General features: G+C 34.8%; 1 protein-coding gene across 2 annotated transcripts in view; it reads left to right on the top strand.

The window, feature by feature from the left end:
* The first annotated feature begins 1867 nt into the window (after nucleotides 1-1867).
* LOC150103457 (putative NADPH-dependent quinone oxidoreductase VAT1L) overlaps nucleotides 1868-14313 on the top strand; it is a 234620-nt gene continuing 222174 nt past the window's right edge. For both annotated transcript variants that reach the window (XM_090397727.1, XM_090397728.1), the window contains exon 1: nucleotides 1868-2087. In XM_090397727.1, the coding sequence (XP_090253853.1) occupies nucleotides 1885-2087 (203 nt within the window). In that variant the 5' untranslated portion in view covers nucleotides 1868-1884. The remainder of the gene's footprint in view (nucleotides 2088-14313) is intronic.

Genomic DNA, 14313 nt, shown 5'->3' with positions numbered 1-14313 from the left:
AGTCTGCCTATAAAGAAATTTATTTGTGGTTATTATTGGGAAGACTGTTTATCTGGTCATAATCATTTTATCATGAAAATAAGAAGCTGCGGAACAGCGGAATTTTTGATAGATAAATATTTTTAAAATGTTTACCATTCTTTGACATCATTAAAAAGTTTTCTATAGCTAATGGAAGAATTTAATATTGTTTACGTAAAATGTAATTTAAAATGTGTTTCTTTTCTTTAGTTAAGAAAACATTTCATTCAGCATTATAAAGGAGTTTATAAATAAAATAAGAAACGGGACACCGTTTGCAATATTAGTCGCTATAAGGTGAAATCTCTTTCTCTACTGCCAGCGTTTCATGATAAATTAGCTGACAGAGACATGCCTAAGCCTACTACATCTTTTTCGCAGAAACACGTCGCGACATTGTTAAAAGTACCGAAATAGCCTTTAACAATATTGATGAGAGTGCTTGCAGCTATAGATTTATTACTATCCGTGAAATGCAGTGCAATAAAGTTTGTCCTAATGGAGGTAATTCCCCAGTGAAGAAACACGCTGACTAAAACATAGGAAGTTTTATCAAATTCGATTACATTTAAATAGCAAATCAAGAGATATAAACAATGAGAAAAACTGTCTCTCGACAAATAGTAAATTTGTTAACCAGTACTCAGCGTACGGGTTTGTGCAAGTAATATAATTACGACAAACAATAACTACAGATCAATTCCATAGCATTCAACCACGTAAGAAATAAAACAGATGGATAAATATTATAACAAGTTAATAGTTTCAGATACCTGGGATGTGTTCTTTCATATAAGGATGAAAATTATATAGACGTTAAATATCAATTTAGTAAAGTAAATCATAATAGACAATATATTTAAGCAGCTCGCGGTACAAAGACATACTAGAATCAGACCATCAAAAGAAAAATATGAAAAATGAATTCGAAATGCAGAAATGTTTTTCTGAAAAAAAAAAAAAAAAGCTGGATATGACGTGGAATTACAAAATAAATTAAGAAATATAAAACCAATAAATAACAACATAAGTAAATATAAACAGAAATGGATAGAACAACTAAATCGAATGAACAACAAAATACTAAAATTTGTGTGTATAAAAATGGAAAAAGATAAGTTAGAAGACGCTTGAAACTGGAACTAGGCCTAAATTCATGATACGAAGAAGAAAAAGACAATGTGACAAACAGAAAACACAATTGATATGTTTTGGATGTTCAACCAAATTGTCTTTTATTTTCTAGTTAAGTATTTAACTTGAACAACAGGTACCTTATTGGCAAGTGAACAGCAATTTTCGTCTTCCGGGGTGAGATCACCCTACTTATGGAGGACCAAAGGGGCTTGAAAAGTAGCACATGTTTAATTTTTAAAAGCAAGGCTCCCAGATTATTAATCCTTAGGTAACTCACGGTATCAGGGTGCTAAAAAGTTTACATTAAAAAACACAGTAAATCTGGATTACCCAGATTACTCAGAAATCTGGGTAATCCTCTTAAATGCGAATTGTTATTAAAATGAAACTTAATATTTCAAACGAAGATTTAATAAGCAGTTATTTCGTTACTAGTAGAACGATGGGTTTTTTTTTTTCACTTCGAATTTATTTGATATTTTGTATACGCCTATCTCATTTGTACGTTGCCGCTCTTGAAAGAATGCATGACATGTATTAATCCAGACGAGGTCGGTAGCCGATACTTGATCCACAGGCGCGCGGAAGGATATTGGATGGGTGTGATCAGTCTTGCGTCAACGAGCGAAGCAGCCACCTGTGAGTCTGTCTCCCTCAGACAGCAGCTACTGTGGTGCGGCAATACGTAACATTTGGATTATCTGTCGTCTTCCTGTTCCATCAGCGATGGCGGACGCAAAAGCAGCAGAAGCGAATAAGACAGAGAATAAAGCAGAAGAGCCCAATGCTGAGGAACAGACTGCAGTTCAACCAAAAGAAATGAAAGCAGTAATCCTTACCGGTTTTGGTGGATTAAAATCTGCAAAGGTTATGAAAAAACCGGAACCAACTGCTGGAGAGGGTGAAGTTCTTATACGAGTGAAAGCATGGTTAGTAGCCGGCTTTTAGTGACATGCGTGAGTTTGAAATTTTTGAAATAATTGTATAGGAATTTGTATGTTTAAAGGTTAAGCAAATATCATTTTAAGAATTTTGATGAGTATGAGCAATCCTGCACGTGTTCATAAATATGCTTATATGCTATATATTGTTCTATCAGAAAATATATAAGAACATATGCATATGAGAACGAATATTACATTCAATGAATGGGTATGATTTACCTCACTTGGGAAATGAAATCGGTTCGTTCATCTATAAAATATCATTATTAAGAATAAAATTACTAATTGAATGATGTGAGTTTTGCGCCCAAAGTTTCAGTGAGTTTATTTTTTATTTTTTTTAAATGAATAAAATAAAGATATATCTTTTTAATATAAGAAGTTGGCTGTCTTTAAATGATGATTTATAAATCGTTGAGTTATCGACTATTGACGTCTGCTCATGTCTAATGTCTCCTGCAGCTGATATATCCGCTCTTGACTGGCATGAGATCTGTCAAGTGGTTTCCATATGGTTGACTACTTGATCTGAGTAGTGTTATTTTGTTATTAATTCTTTATGAGAAAGGGTCTTTAAATGAATTTATGCATTTCGTTTGTAATGGTAAGGAGTGACAAAAATATTTCTTGGTTTAATATGAAAAAATGGTATTGATGGATTGAAAAAGTCCGATTCAAGTTCCCACCTTTCGGAAGTAAGTATAGCTTGATTATGCGGTTAATTTTCTGTCTTGTTTGTTAAGTTTGGATTTTGGTGCGGTTAAATACATTTGATGTCAAATGGAAATCTTTATGATTAAACAGATAAAAATACATTTAATAATTGTGTGTTTTTAAACAGGAGATCTAAAAGTTTGCTATCCTGGTATTGTTTTCGGTTAGGTAGTATCATATGTGTAAATTATTTATTAACTATATATGTCAGAAGTTATGTGTATGTGTGTGGGTGAGTGGACGAGAATAAAGTTGGAATGTTGTACGACAAAAACGTAAATCCAGCATATGGTTATTGATGGCTTGCTATTATTGGAGAACCCGATATTCCACCTCGTTATTGCCTTCCGACATTTTGCATCTTGCTGTTTCAGGATTCTTCCAGGATGTCTGTTTATATATATATATATATATATATATATATATACACACACACACATTAGAGATACTGCAGTTATTACGTAATTAACGGGGTAGATAAGACATAAGTTATATTTCCTGCTGAAAATATATCACTCAGATGAATATATATTACTCAGATAGCAGGAGTAGCTGAAATTTAAATCAACACTATCATGAATTTGAAAATGAAAAACAAACAAAAATAAAATAAAATCTAAGAATAATTTCAAGCCCTTTTCTCCTAACCCCTGAAAGCAAGATACTAGAAGCGTTGCAGGATGGGATGGGCCGTTTTCTAATATTTTGATGATGCTTGTCATCTCATGGAGGCTTGAAAAAATAGTTTGACATTGGGAATAAATAAATAAAGACGGGTGGAATTGATTTTTTTTTTTTTTTGAAGTATTAGTTTTTAGATTTTTCTCTGTTATAACACAGTGTATAATCATTAGTGGTTTTAAAGAAACTAGGTGATTACATTAGACTTTATATCCAGTAATAAAATAGAAAACATTGATGTGAACGTTTTTAAAAGTGGTAATTGAGATACTGATCACTATTTAGTACAGTCAAGATTAAGGTTTCCACCAAAATGTCAGCACAAGTAAAGAACAAAATTACAGGGAAACAGTGAGACTTCTTAATACAGAAAGTATAAAATGGCTATGCCAACAAAGAATCAAGTAATGGATAAAGATATTGAATAAGAAGTGACAAAATATGAAAACAAAACTGATGAAAATTTCGAAAAAAATGTTTTTAAAAAAAGTGTGTGGGGGAGATGAATATTGGGTATGACCAACCAGAAAAAATAATAAAAAATATGAAAATAGCATATCATAAAATGACTTTCAAGTTATTTTATGTTATTTCAAGTTATTTCAAATTAGATGAAATTGATTACAAGAGAAAACATGCTAAAATAAAAGAGAACTGAGGGGGAAAAATTAGAGAAAAATTAGAATCATGGAATAAACTTTACCTGAATCTTCGAAAATTATCATTTAATATATTATAAAGCTAGATAATTCCAAGCTTTATATATTATAAAAGTAGATAATATATATTGCAGAGTTCATAAATATGCAAAGGAAAAATGATGTGATTGAGAAAAACTGTCAAGGGAAATTTCCCAGATAGATGTACCCATGCTATTCTTTAATGGTTAAGAGAGGGAAATTAATAGAAACAAGGTCATTCGTGGAAATTGTGTGAAGGTGTGGTGCATAAGATAGTGAGCATAACTTTTTTGCATGGGAAATAGTTGGTGGGTGGAATGTGTTGCCAGATGGTAAGTGCATAGGCATTGAATCAATTTAAGCTCATCAGTTTAAATGGGTATGGCAAATGTTATTTCTCTTAGCTTGCTTCTTACTTTTACCACCACTGATGAGCCTTGACTCAAGAAGGTGTCTGTATAATAAACTATTACTTCTAGTGTGATCAGATTATGCTGGAAGAAGTACAAATCACTCTTAAAGAAGTGATAAATGGAAAAGCACTAGTATAGTAGATATATTTAAATAAAATTTTGTGTTTAATCTGTGTTACAGAAATATGTAGTAAAAATATTTTCTTAATCTATATTTCATGTATGGAAATTTTTAATAATCTATACAAAATATTTCAATTTGTTCATTAACGATATAGGAAAGGATCTGAGAGGAAGTGTTCACTTGTTTGCTGATGATGCAAAGTTGGGTAGAGCAATTGTGAGTGCACAGGATGTCAAAATTTTGCAGGATGATTTGGATAGTTTGGAGGACTGGGCTAGGGAAAATGGATGTCAATTTAATATGGCAAAGTGTAAGGTTGTGCATTTTGGAGTGAAAAGTTTAGCAGCAGTATATCACATTGGTGGAACCGTACTCCAGGAGATTGATGAGGCCAAGGATTTGGGAGTGTTGGTGGATAGGGAGTTGAAGTTTAGGGGGGCACATTGCAAAAGTGGATAAATCAGCTCATCAAATCACTTGGTTACTGAAAAATACTTTAACAAGCAGAGACAAACAAGTTATTGTTCCTCTGTATCGAGCCCTGATAAGACCCCATCTGGACTACTGTGCCCAGATATGGGCGCCAGAGTTTCTTCTTGATGGGGAGGAGGTGGAGAGGATCCAGAGACGAGTGACCAAGATGGTGGCAGGTCTGTGGAATGAACCTTATGAGAACAGATTGAAGATTTGTGGGTTGCAAAAATTGGTTGATAGGCAGAAAAGGGGTGATATAATTGAGACATTCAAATTGCTGAAGGGTTTCTATAAGATTAATCCAGAAGATATTTTTGAGAATAGGACTGGTGGTGGGAGGACTAGGGGCCATACATGGAAGCTGGGCAAGAATGTGGTTAACAAGGGTGTTGGAGCTAAGCTTTTTACTTGGAGAGTGGTAAATGAGTGGAATAAGCTGCCAGAGTCTGTTGTGGGTGCTATGACCATGAATGAGTTCAAGGCGAGGTATGATAGATACTGTGTGAATGTCGAATAGTTGTGCTTGACATGATGTTAGGGACTCCCTCGATGAGTCTGTCGACTCCTTGGAGTTGCCTGAAATAATAATAATAATAAAAATAGTAACTTCCTAGAGAATGGGAAAAAAACAATAAAACCAAAATTTCAGAAGAGAGATCAAGAAATCCTGGGAATTACAGAGGAATAAGTTTAAAGTTTTAGTTAAAGTTAAGTTTATAGCATATATGTAAAAAAATATAGCAAAATGCTTAGTAATCAATTTAAAATATTAACTGATGAGTTTAACCTAAAATGATTTAAAAAAAGGCGGGTTTTATATAGATCCATGTTTTAGTTTACTAATAGAAAATAGAGAATATAGGAGTCAGACAAGGATGTCTGACGTTATGTGAATATCTCACCTGTGAAAGGTTGGAATTAGTACATCCATGCCCATGGAAATATCCATAGAAAAGACAATTGCAGAAACCAAATGTCTGACACCAGCTCTAGTCTTGTGAGAGAGGTAATCAGTTAGCTGAACTCTCCTTTTTTTTTAGACACCAAATTTAGACATATTTGGTGCACCATCCCCAAATGTTAGAGCAGTATTATAAGGTTGAACAGATTTTAGATTTGTACAGAGTTAATAAATGGAAAGACAAAAAGTAATTTGCAAAGGAGTACTGGCTTTGACACAGTGATGGTTTGAATCATGCTAAGAAAAGTTGTTTTATTTTTTCTTAAATTGTATTGTGTAGTTTCTGTAATAATGCTTTTGTGTGATAATCAGACTGGATACAGGCACTGTACTGAGGTATTGTGATTTTAAAAGTCTTCACTTCAGTTATTTGGATTAACATGCTAGTTAACATTACAAAAATGGTAGCAGTAAAGAAGTGCATACTAGTAATGCAGGTTTCAGTTCAGATATGAAGTTTTTACAAGGATTTTTTGCAACAGAGAGGCTGCAACAATTGTTATATGTATTCGCGAGAAAAATGTGAGATTTATTATTATTATCAACAGGCATCCATTGAGTCAAGAGACTCGTTGTCGACTCTCAGGTTAAATGAGAAGAAAGAAAGCATTATAGTATGTGAGAAGTGCAATGACAGGTTAGAGCATTCCCAAAATGAGAAAGTTGTCACCAGAAGTACTCAGAAAATGGATGGAAATGCTGGGGGAAGTAGTAATAGAAGTAAAGTGGAAGAGAAAGTTGAACATTCATTAACTTCAGTTAATGAAAAGGAGGTTAACAGAAAGAAGCAAATATCCAAGGATTATTTGAAAATTCAATCATTACAGGTTTGGTAAATAATAAGGTACATAAAACATGTTTTCCAGGTGGTACATTGAAATGAATATCTGATGCTTTGCATGAAAGGAAGGAACAGGCATCAGAAATATTGGTAATGTGGGCACAAACAACTTGGATAGTGAGACAAAGAATGTGGAAAGGGATTTGAAGGAGGAGGAATTTGTTGCAGGGAGTGAAGGATAATAGTATCTTTGGGAAAGGGATTAGTTTGTTGTCCAGATATATGATAATAGCGAACTCAGGAGAGCAATGATACTAAATGAAAAGCTGGCTGAATTGTGTCAGACAAAAAAAAAAGTGTTAAATTTGTGAATGTATGGAGTGAATTCGAAGGGAAGCTAGAATGGTTTAAAGCTGATGGATTATATTTGAATAGGTTTGGTATTAAGACATTTGGAGTGATTGTTCTTTGCAAAGAGTACACAGGATTCATATGAAATCAGCATGTCTAAGACTCAGAGAGAGGTTGCATAGCAGGTTGTGAAAGGACAGGCAAAGTGATGCACTGCAAAAAAAAAAAAAACAGTTGGGATGATAGGGATATGAATGAAAATCAATCAAAATCAGAAAAATTGGGTGTTGGTCAGATTGAAGAGAAGTGTCCTATAGCAGAGAAAGTACAGCAATTGTTTTTTGCTTAAAAAAGTGCAGAATTATGTTTGTATACTAATGTAAAAAGTATCAAAAATAAAGGAGTTGAGTTTGTGGTATTGAACGATTAAGTCAGTATGCCCAAAGATTTAAGTTAAGTATTTTTAAGTTTTCAAAGGTTTAAGTGAAACTTGGTTGTCTGAGGATGACAAGAAATGGTAGGATATAGAATTTTCTGAAAGTATAGGAAGGTGAAGAGAGGATTTGGGGTGGGGAAGGACTTTAATGATGGCAAAGGAATTGTGTCCCTGAAAGTGGAAACAGAAAATAGTAGTATACGTGAAGATTTTCAAACTATTTGGTATGAAGTTGAGATCAGTGGAATAGCATATCTAATAAGATGTTGTTATGCAACATCTTATTAGCCAGGGAATATGGGGTGCACTGAATGTGAAATGTTTAAACCAATTAATTGGGCAGGTAAAAGGAAGCTGATCAAACTGGAGATTTTAATCACTGGAATGTGGATTGGAAAGAAGAGAAAGCATGTGGTAATAAGGAGAGTGTATTTTTTGAGTTTCCATGAGATAATTGTCTTAAGCAGCATGGAACAGAAGCAACATGAGGTTTTTGGGTATTGGATTTGGTGATATCCTCACAGGATGTGGTTGTGAATGAGGCATCAACACTGCCACTTGTTGGTGAGCATGATCATGAAGTAGTGGTTTGGGAGGTAGTCAAACAGGAAAAGGTTGTTATCAAGAAGGTATATATGTGGAACTATAATTCCACCATGGGCATGAATGTTTGTGACTGTCTTTATGTGGGCGATGAATTTTAATCATCCAGTTTGAGAGGCGTGAAACACGTTGAGAAAGTTCCACGTTTGGTCTCTAGATTTGTGTTTCTGGACTATGTAGAAAATAGATTTAAAAAAAAAAATTCAATAAATATATAAATAAAATTGAAAAAATTACTTAGCCCACCCACAGTACCAAATTTACTATAGGTTTGCAAATAACCTTTTGTGGGTGGAAGTAACATAAAAACTATAACGGGGTGGTTATGAGAAGTCTGTAGGTTTTTTTTAGCAATTAGCTTATATTTTATTATAAGCTGATAAACATGTTGGATAATAGAGATTCATATACGATGATATAGATTTTGCAAAGGTATTTGACAGATTGCCACATGACAGATTGGTGTATAATTATTATTATTATCTAGACCTCCATAGAGTCGAAAGACTCATCGTGGGAGGTCATTTTTATGAAACACAAAGTTTATCATACCACTCCTTGAACCCATTGACCATTCCTGCTCCAACCACTCTCTCAGGCAATGCATTCCAAGGTTCAACCACCCTCCACGCAAAGAAACCACTCCTCACCCTCTTGCGCACAGCCTCCTTTTGTAACTTCCAGGGATGCCCCTTGTCATCGCTCCTTCCCACTGTTCCACCAAGTGAAAGAACTCTCCAATGTCTACCCTGTTTTATAATTGCCTACAGACTAACTACGAGCGACAGCAAACTGCTTCTAGAACCTTCAAGGTCATTCATGGCGCAGCGCATCCCACTGCTACAAGTGCACGATTCACAGTGTACTTTGTCTCATTATTTAATAGCCACAAATCATAATGTCCAGTTATCAGCTATGTCTTTAGGTATTGTTCAGGGATGTTGGGTTAGAGACTAGGTCAGAGCATAAATAGATAGGCATTATGTCCAACAGCCTAAGAGACCAGAGGACATGACTGCCACTTTGCAAGAGGCAAGTTTTCTGCATTTAGCTCTTTCAAAGTTATTAAGTTATTGTTAATGGTTGTTTGCAGTTGTTATTGAGTTGCAGTGTAGGCAGAGAATCAAGCCACTTGTGATACTATTTTTTTTTTTTTGGATTGCCTTTGTGAAGAAATTATGGCTGGGAATTCTGAATAAATTGGAGAACTCAAACATGGAAAGTTTATGTAGCATGATTGCAGCAAATATCTCGATTAAAAGGAGCAGTCTAACCATGAAAGGTCAGACTGCTTCTCCTAGAGGTGTCATTTTAATGCCAAAGGACATGAGGTTGAAAATGTCTGAGGGAAGGGTGTTTCCATTAGATGATATGTATAAGATTATCGTCCAAGTTGCCAAGAAGAGAGGTGAGCTCTACAGTATAACTGAAAGGAAATTACCTTTTTAAAGATGTAGAATCTTGTATGAGTGAGAAGACTGGAGGGTATTCTAGTTGGTAAATGAAAATTTGCCGTAAGTTATTACTTAGAAAAGAGTAGCTTCTCTTCAAGCTTGGTCAGCAGAATGGGAAAAAAGAAGCCAATTAGAGTTGTGAACATTAAGGTCAGAAAGGAAGATGACTTCATTGTTTGTGTAGTTGGACTGCAGGAAATGAAGCTTCAAAGAGATCAGAATTAGGGAGAGTAGTAGAGACAACTGATTAATGATACATAATGGGACAAGGGAATCTTTACTGCCAAAGAAGGTTACAAAGAGAGAGAGATTCAATATTTTAGCATCCTCTAACAAGGAATATCAAAAAGGAGCAAAAGCACATATGCCACCCTTATAGCAGAAGGAGTCATACATAGTGCAACTTGAGCATTGAGTGTCTAGGTAACATGAATTGTGGTTGCTGTAGCTGCAATTTATGGTTTGGTTAAAGATAGGATGTAAAGTTTGGATATTAGAGATTGTGAGTCATTTGGAGAAAGAGAGAGAGAGAGACTGCTGCTGGAAGGTAGAGAATGAATCTGATCAAAAAAGAAGCGATGTGAAGAAGCAGGAAAGTAAAGAAGGAGAGATTGAAGTGGTGGTTATGAATGAAGAAGTGGGTAGCATGAATAGAGAATGAGAGAAACAAGTGTGCAAGACAAACAGGAAGGCTCAGTGTGGACAGGGGAACACAGTTCCCCTGTCCACACTGAGAAAGGTTGATACTCCAAGAGAATGTGTGTGTGTGTAGACAAAAAGGGAAGGGGATGACCTGGGATCAAAGGAAAACAGTCGGATTTGAAGAGGATTCTAAGATGAATAAGGAGAAAAAGAAATGGCTATTAGTTAAGTTTGGAGAAATCACATCTAATAAGTGGTGTGTGTGTGTGTGTGTGTGTGTATATATATATATATATATATATATATATATATATATATCAGTGAAACTTGTTATAGATCCAGGAATGAGCGGTTATGTTCGTATACAAATGCTAGAAGTGGAAGAAACAAGGCAAATGAAATGATTGCATAAATTGATCTGTTCACTCAGAAATTGTTGGAATAAGCGAGTCATGGTTGAATGAGGATGGCATTCTGACAGGAATAGAGATGAAAGGGTATGATGAGTTTTCTGAATACAGAAAGGGTAAAAAGGGAGGGGGGAGTGCTGTTGATGATAGAGAAAGATTTATGTTCATACAAGGTAAAGAGGGAAATAGTGGCAGTGGTTTGATGCAGTATGGTGTGAGTAGAGGTGAATAGAATGAAATAATGAAATACTTAGTTGGTTGTTGTTATAGACCTGATAATGTGGATGGTAGTGATCATGAAATGTATAATCAAATTAGCCAAGCAAATAAGAAAAGGGTAATCATTACAGGTGATTTTAATTATGGCAATATAGACTGGGATGATGAGATAGCAAATGGAAGTAAAGAAAATGAGTTTGAGTTTTTGAGGGGCAATTACCCTGGGCGATATGTAACAGAGGGCACATGAGCATTGAGTGTCTTGGATTTGATCATCTCATCAGAGGATATTATTATAAATGAGATGTCAAATCATCCTGAAGTTGGTAAGAGTGACCATGATGTGATTACCTGGGTGGTTGCCAGCTGTGTGAGGAAAGAGTATATGTGGAACCACAAGGCTGGTGATTTTGAGAAGTTCAGGAGACATCTTGCAGGTGTAGCATCGAATGAAGGAGTTGACTGGAAAGGAGATCAATATTGTTTGGGTAATATTCAAGAACTATCTAGTAGAAGCAATATCTAAATGTATGTCAAGGGTCAGAAGGTTAAATAAGGTAGGTGTAAATGGATGAATGAAGAGATTACGCATGCAATATAGAGCAAAAAAGCATTATGGATAAGTGGAGTTGTAATAATCCATTCCATGAAGATTACAAAGAATAGGCAAGGAGGGTGACTTCGTTGGTAAGGGTAGCAAAAGTGAAGTATGAGCAGCAGTTTACTAATGAAGCCAAAAAGAATTCGAGGGCAGTGGCGGATTACCCAATAGGCACATGCCTAGGACCTCGTCGTCTCGAGGGGCCTCAAAAATTACATTGCAAAAAGATAATATGCCTCTAAAAATTTAGTGAACATTTATATTTATTATTTATATCAGTATAAAGGTATATCATGGCTTCTTCAAATGTATAAAACAATAATAGATGGTTTGCAAAGTACATTTTCTAACATAAAGACAATCTTAAAAATTTTTTTGACTTTACCAATAGGCAATGCTAGTTTCTTTTTCAAACATTCTTTTTCAGTTCTTAAAAAGAATAAAAAATTATTTAAGAAATAGTTTAGGGTAGACTTATTTAAATGATTTATCCATAATGTTTATAGAAAATGATATAGAAATTAAGAAGATAAAAATCTCTTGTTGTTTTATAGCCAGTAAGCGAAACTCAAGATCGAAAACTACGATCTATGAGTTTCGTGCCAATAAACTATCAGCGAAACCAAGCGTAAGTGACCACTTGGTAGTACAATACCAAGGCAACTCGAAGCAAAGGTGGAGCAAGCTCCCTCACTATTCTTGATATTTTCTCATAATGTAAAACACATCCTAGGAGATGTAATACTGTCATTACATTATGAGGAGAGGTCACTACCCAGACCAGTTTCAACCTTTTTTGAGGTCTCATCAGTGAGTAGGTAGACCTAGAAGATATCAAAGCTTAGTGAAAAGAACTTACATACCTTCACTATACGAATGCTATAAAGGTGTGCTTATATTTTATAACTAAGATTTATAATTAAGCTTACTGGCTATAAAACAACAAGGGATTTTTATCCCCTTAATTTCTATTAAGGTTGCCAAAAAACTAGCCGTTTGGCTTTTCATCTTAGTTTAGAAAATGATATAGTTAATATGTTAAATTATGGTAACATGATCGATCAATTTGCAGATTTAAAAGCACGAAAGGTAACAATGTAAGTTGTAATACTAACTAGAAAAAATTAAATAAATAATTATAAATAAAGAAAAAACTTATTATTTAAATATTTTATTGTTTTTTTACTATAAAAAACACTTTTACATAAAAGGCCTTATAACAAAATTGCACCTAGGGCCTCAAAGGAACATAATCCGCTACTGTCCTAGGGAGTTCTTTCGATATGTAGCCAGCAAAAAATTAATTAATTAATTAAAAATTTTAAAAATAATAATAATGATTATGGAAGGATGACATTGATTGGAGAAAATGGTATAAGAACAACTGCTGAAGAGGATATAGTTGAGATATTTAATGAGCAGTTTATAAAGGTGTCATTTTTGTGAATGTGACATGGAGAGTGTGAAAAGCAGGCTATGAAGAGGAGGAGAGACTAAGTGAACATGAGATATATGGGGAAATGAGCATACTCGATGTTAATAAGGCTATGGGACTTGATGATATATCACCAGGTATTTTGAATTAATGTGCCAGGGAGTTGATCTGTCTTGACATATTTGATGTGAGTCTTGCACTGATTCAAGTTCCAAAAGAGGAAGGAAGACAACATTGTGCTGCTTCATAAGGGAGGTGACAGAACTTAAGCATCAAATTATAGGCCTATCTGTGTGTCAGTTGTCGTGGTTAAAGTGTTGGAGAGAGTGGTAAGAACCAGGATCCAGAATTGAGTTGGCAACAGTGGTATTATCGTTGATGGACCGCATGGATCTTTTTAAAGGAGGTCATGTTTTAGTAATCTACTTACTTATTACAATAAGGTGATGGCTTCATTGGACAAAGGATATGGATATACAATAGTATACTTAGATTTTGTAAAGGCTTTTGATAGATTACAGCATGATAAGTTGATAGTCAAAGTAGAGTGGATGGGGATGGATATTAGACTAGTGCATTGGATTGGAGATTGGCAATCTGATAGGTATCAGCAAGTTGTGTATGGGAGAGCAGTATCCCAGAAGAGGAAAGTCACTAGTGGTGTGCCACAAGGTTCTGTTTTAGGGCCATTGCTGTTTAACACCTGTATGTTAATGATAATGGGGAAGATTTGGATGGGGATATTCAGTTGTTTGCAGATGATGCAAAGTTAGGACAAACTATGAGGAGTAGAGCAAGACTTGAATAGATTGAGTGAATGGGCACAGGAGTGGGGGATACCAGTTCAATGTTGCAAAATGTAAGTTTTAAAATTTGGGAAACAAAAAGATCGGATGTAGACTTTACGCTTGGTGGGGATATGTTGTTGAAGGAAATAAGAGATCTTGGGTTAATGGTGGATAAAGATCTGAAATTTAGAGGGCATATTGCCAAAATTGTGAGAACACAGAAAATTCTGGAAATGATGCAGAGGATACTGACATATGTAAGAAGATTCTGGTTTCATATTCATTGTATAAGACTCGGATTAGGCCACATATGGACTACTTTGCACAGATTTGGTCACCTGGTTTTCAAAAGGATGAAGAAATGCTGGAAAGGGTCCAGAGGCAATTGACTAAGGTAGTTTCTGATCTCTGGAATGTTGAATATGAGGAAAGGTTGAGAAGGTG

The sequence above is a fragment of the Typopeltis vanoorti genome, chromosome 9 (genome assembly GCF_054136105.1).
Source record: "Typopeltis vanoorti isolate ZY-2024b chromosome 9, IOZ_Tvanoo_1.0, whole genome shotgun sequence".
Taxonomy (NCBI): domain Eukaryota; kingdom Metazoa; phylum Arthropoda; class Arachnida; order Uropygi; family Thelyphonidae; genus Typopeltis; species Typopeltis vanoorti.
Note: the sequence above shows the minus strand (reverse complement) of the source record. Positions and strands in the feature narration are given on the sequence as shown.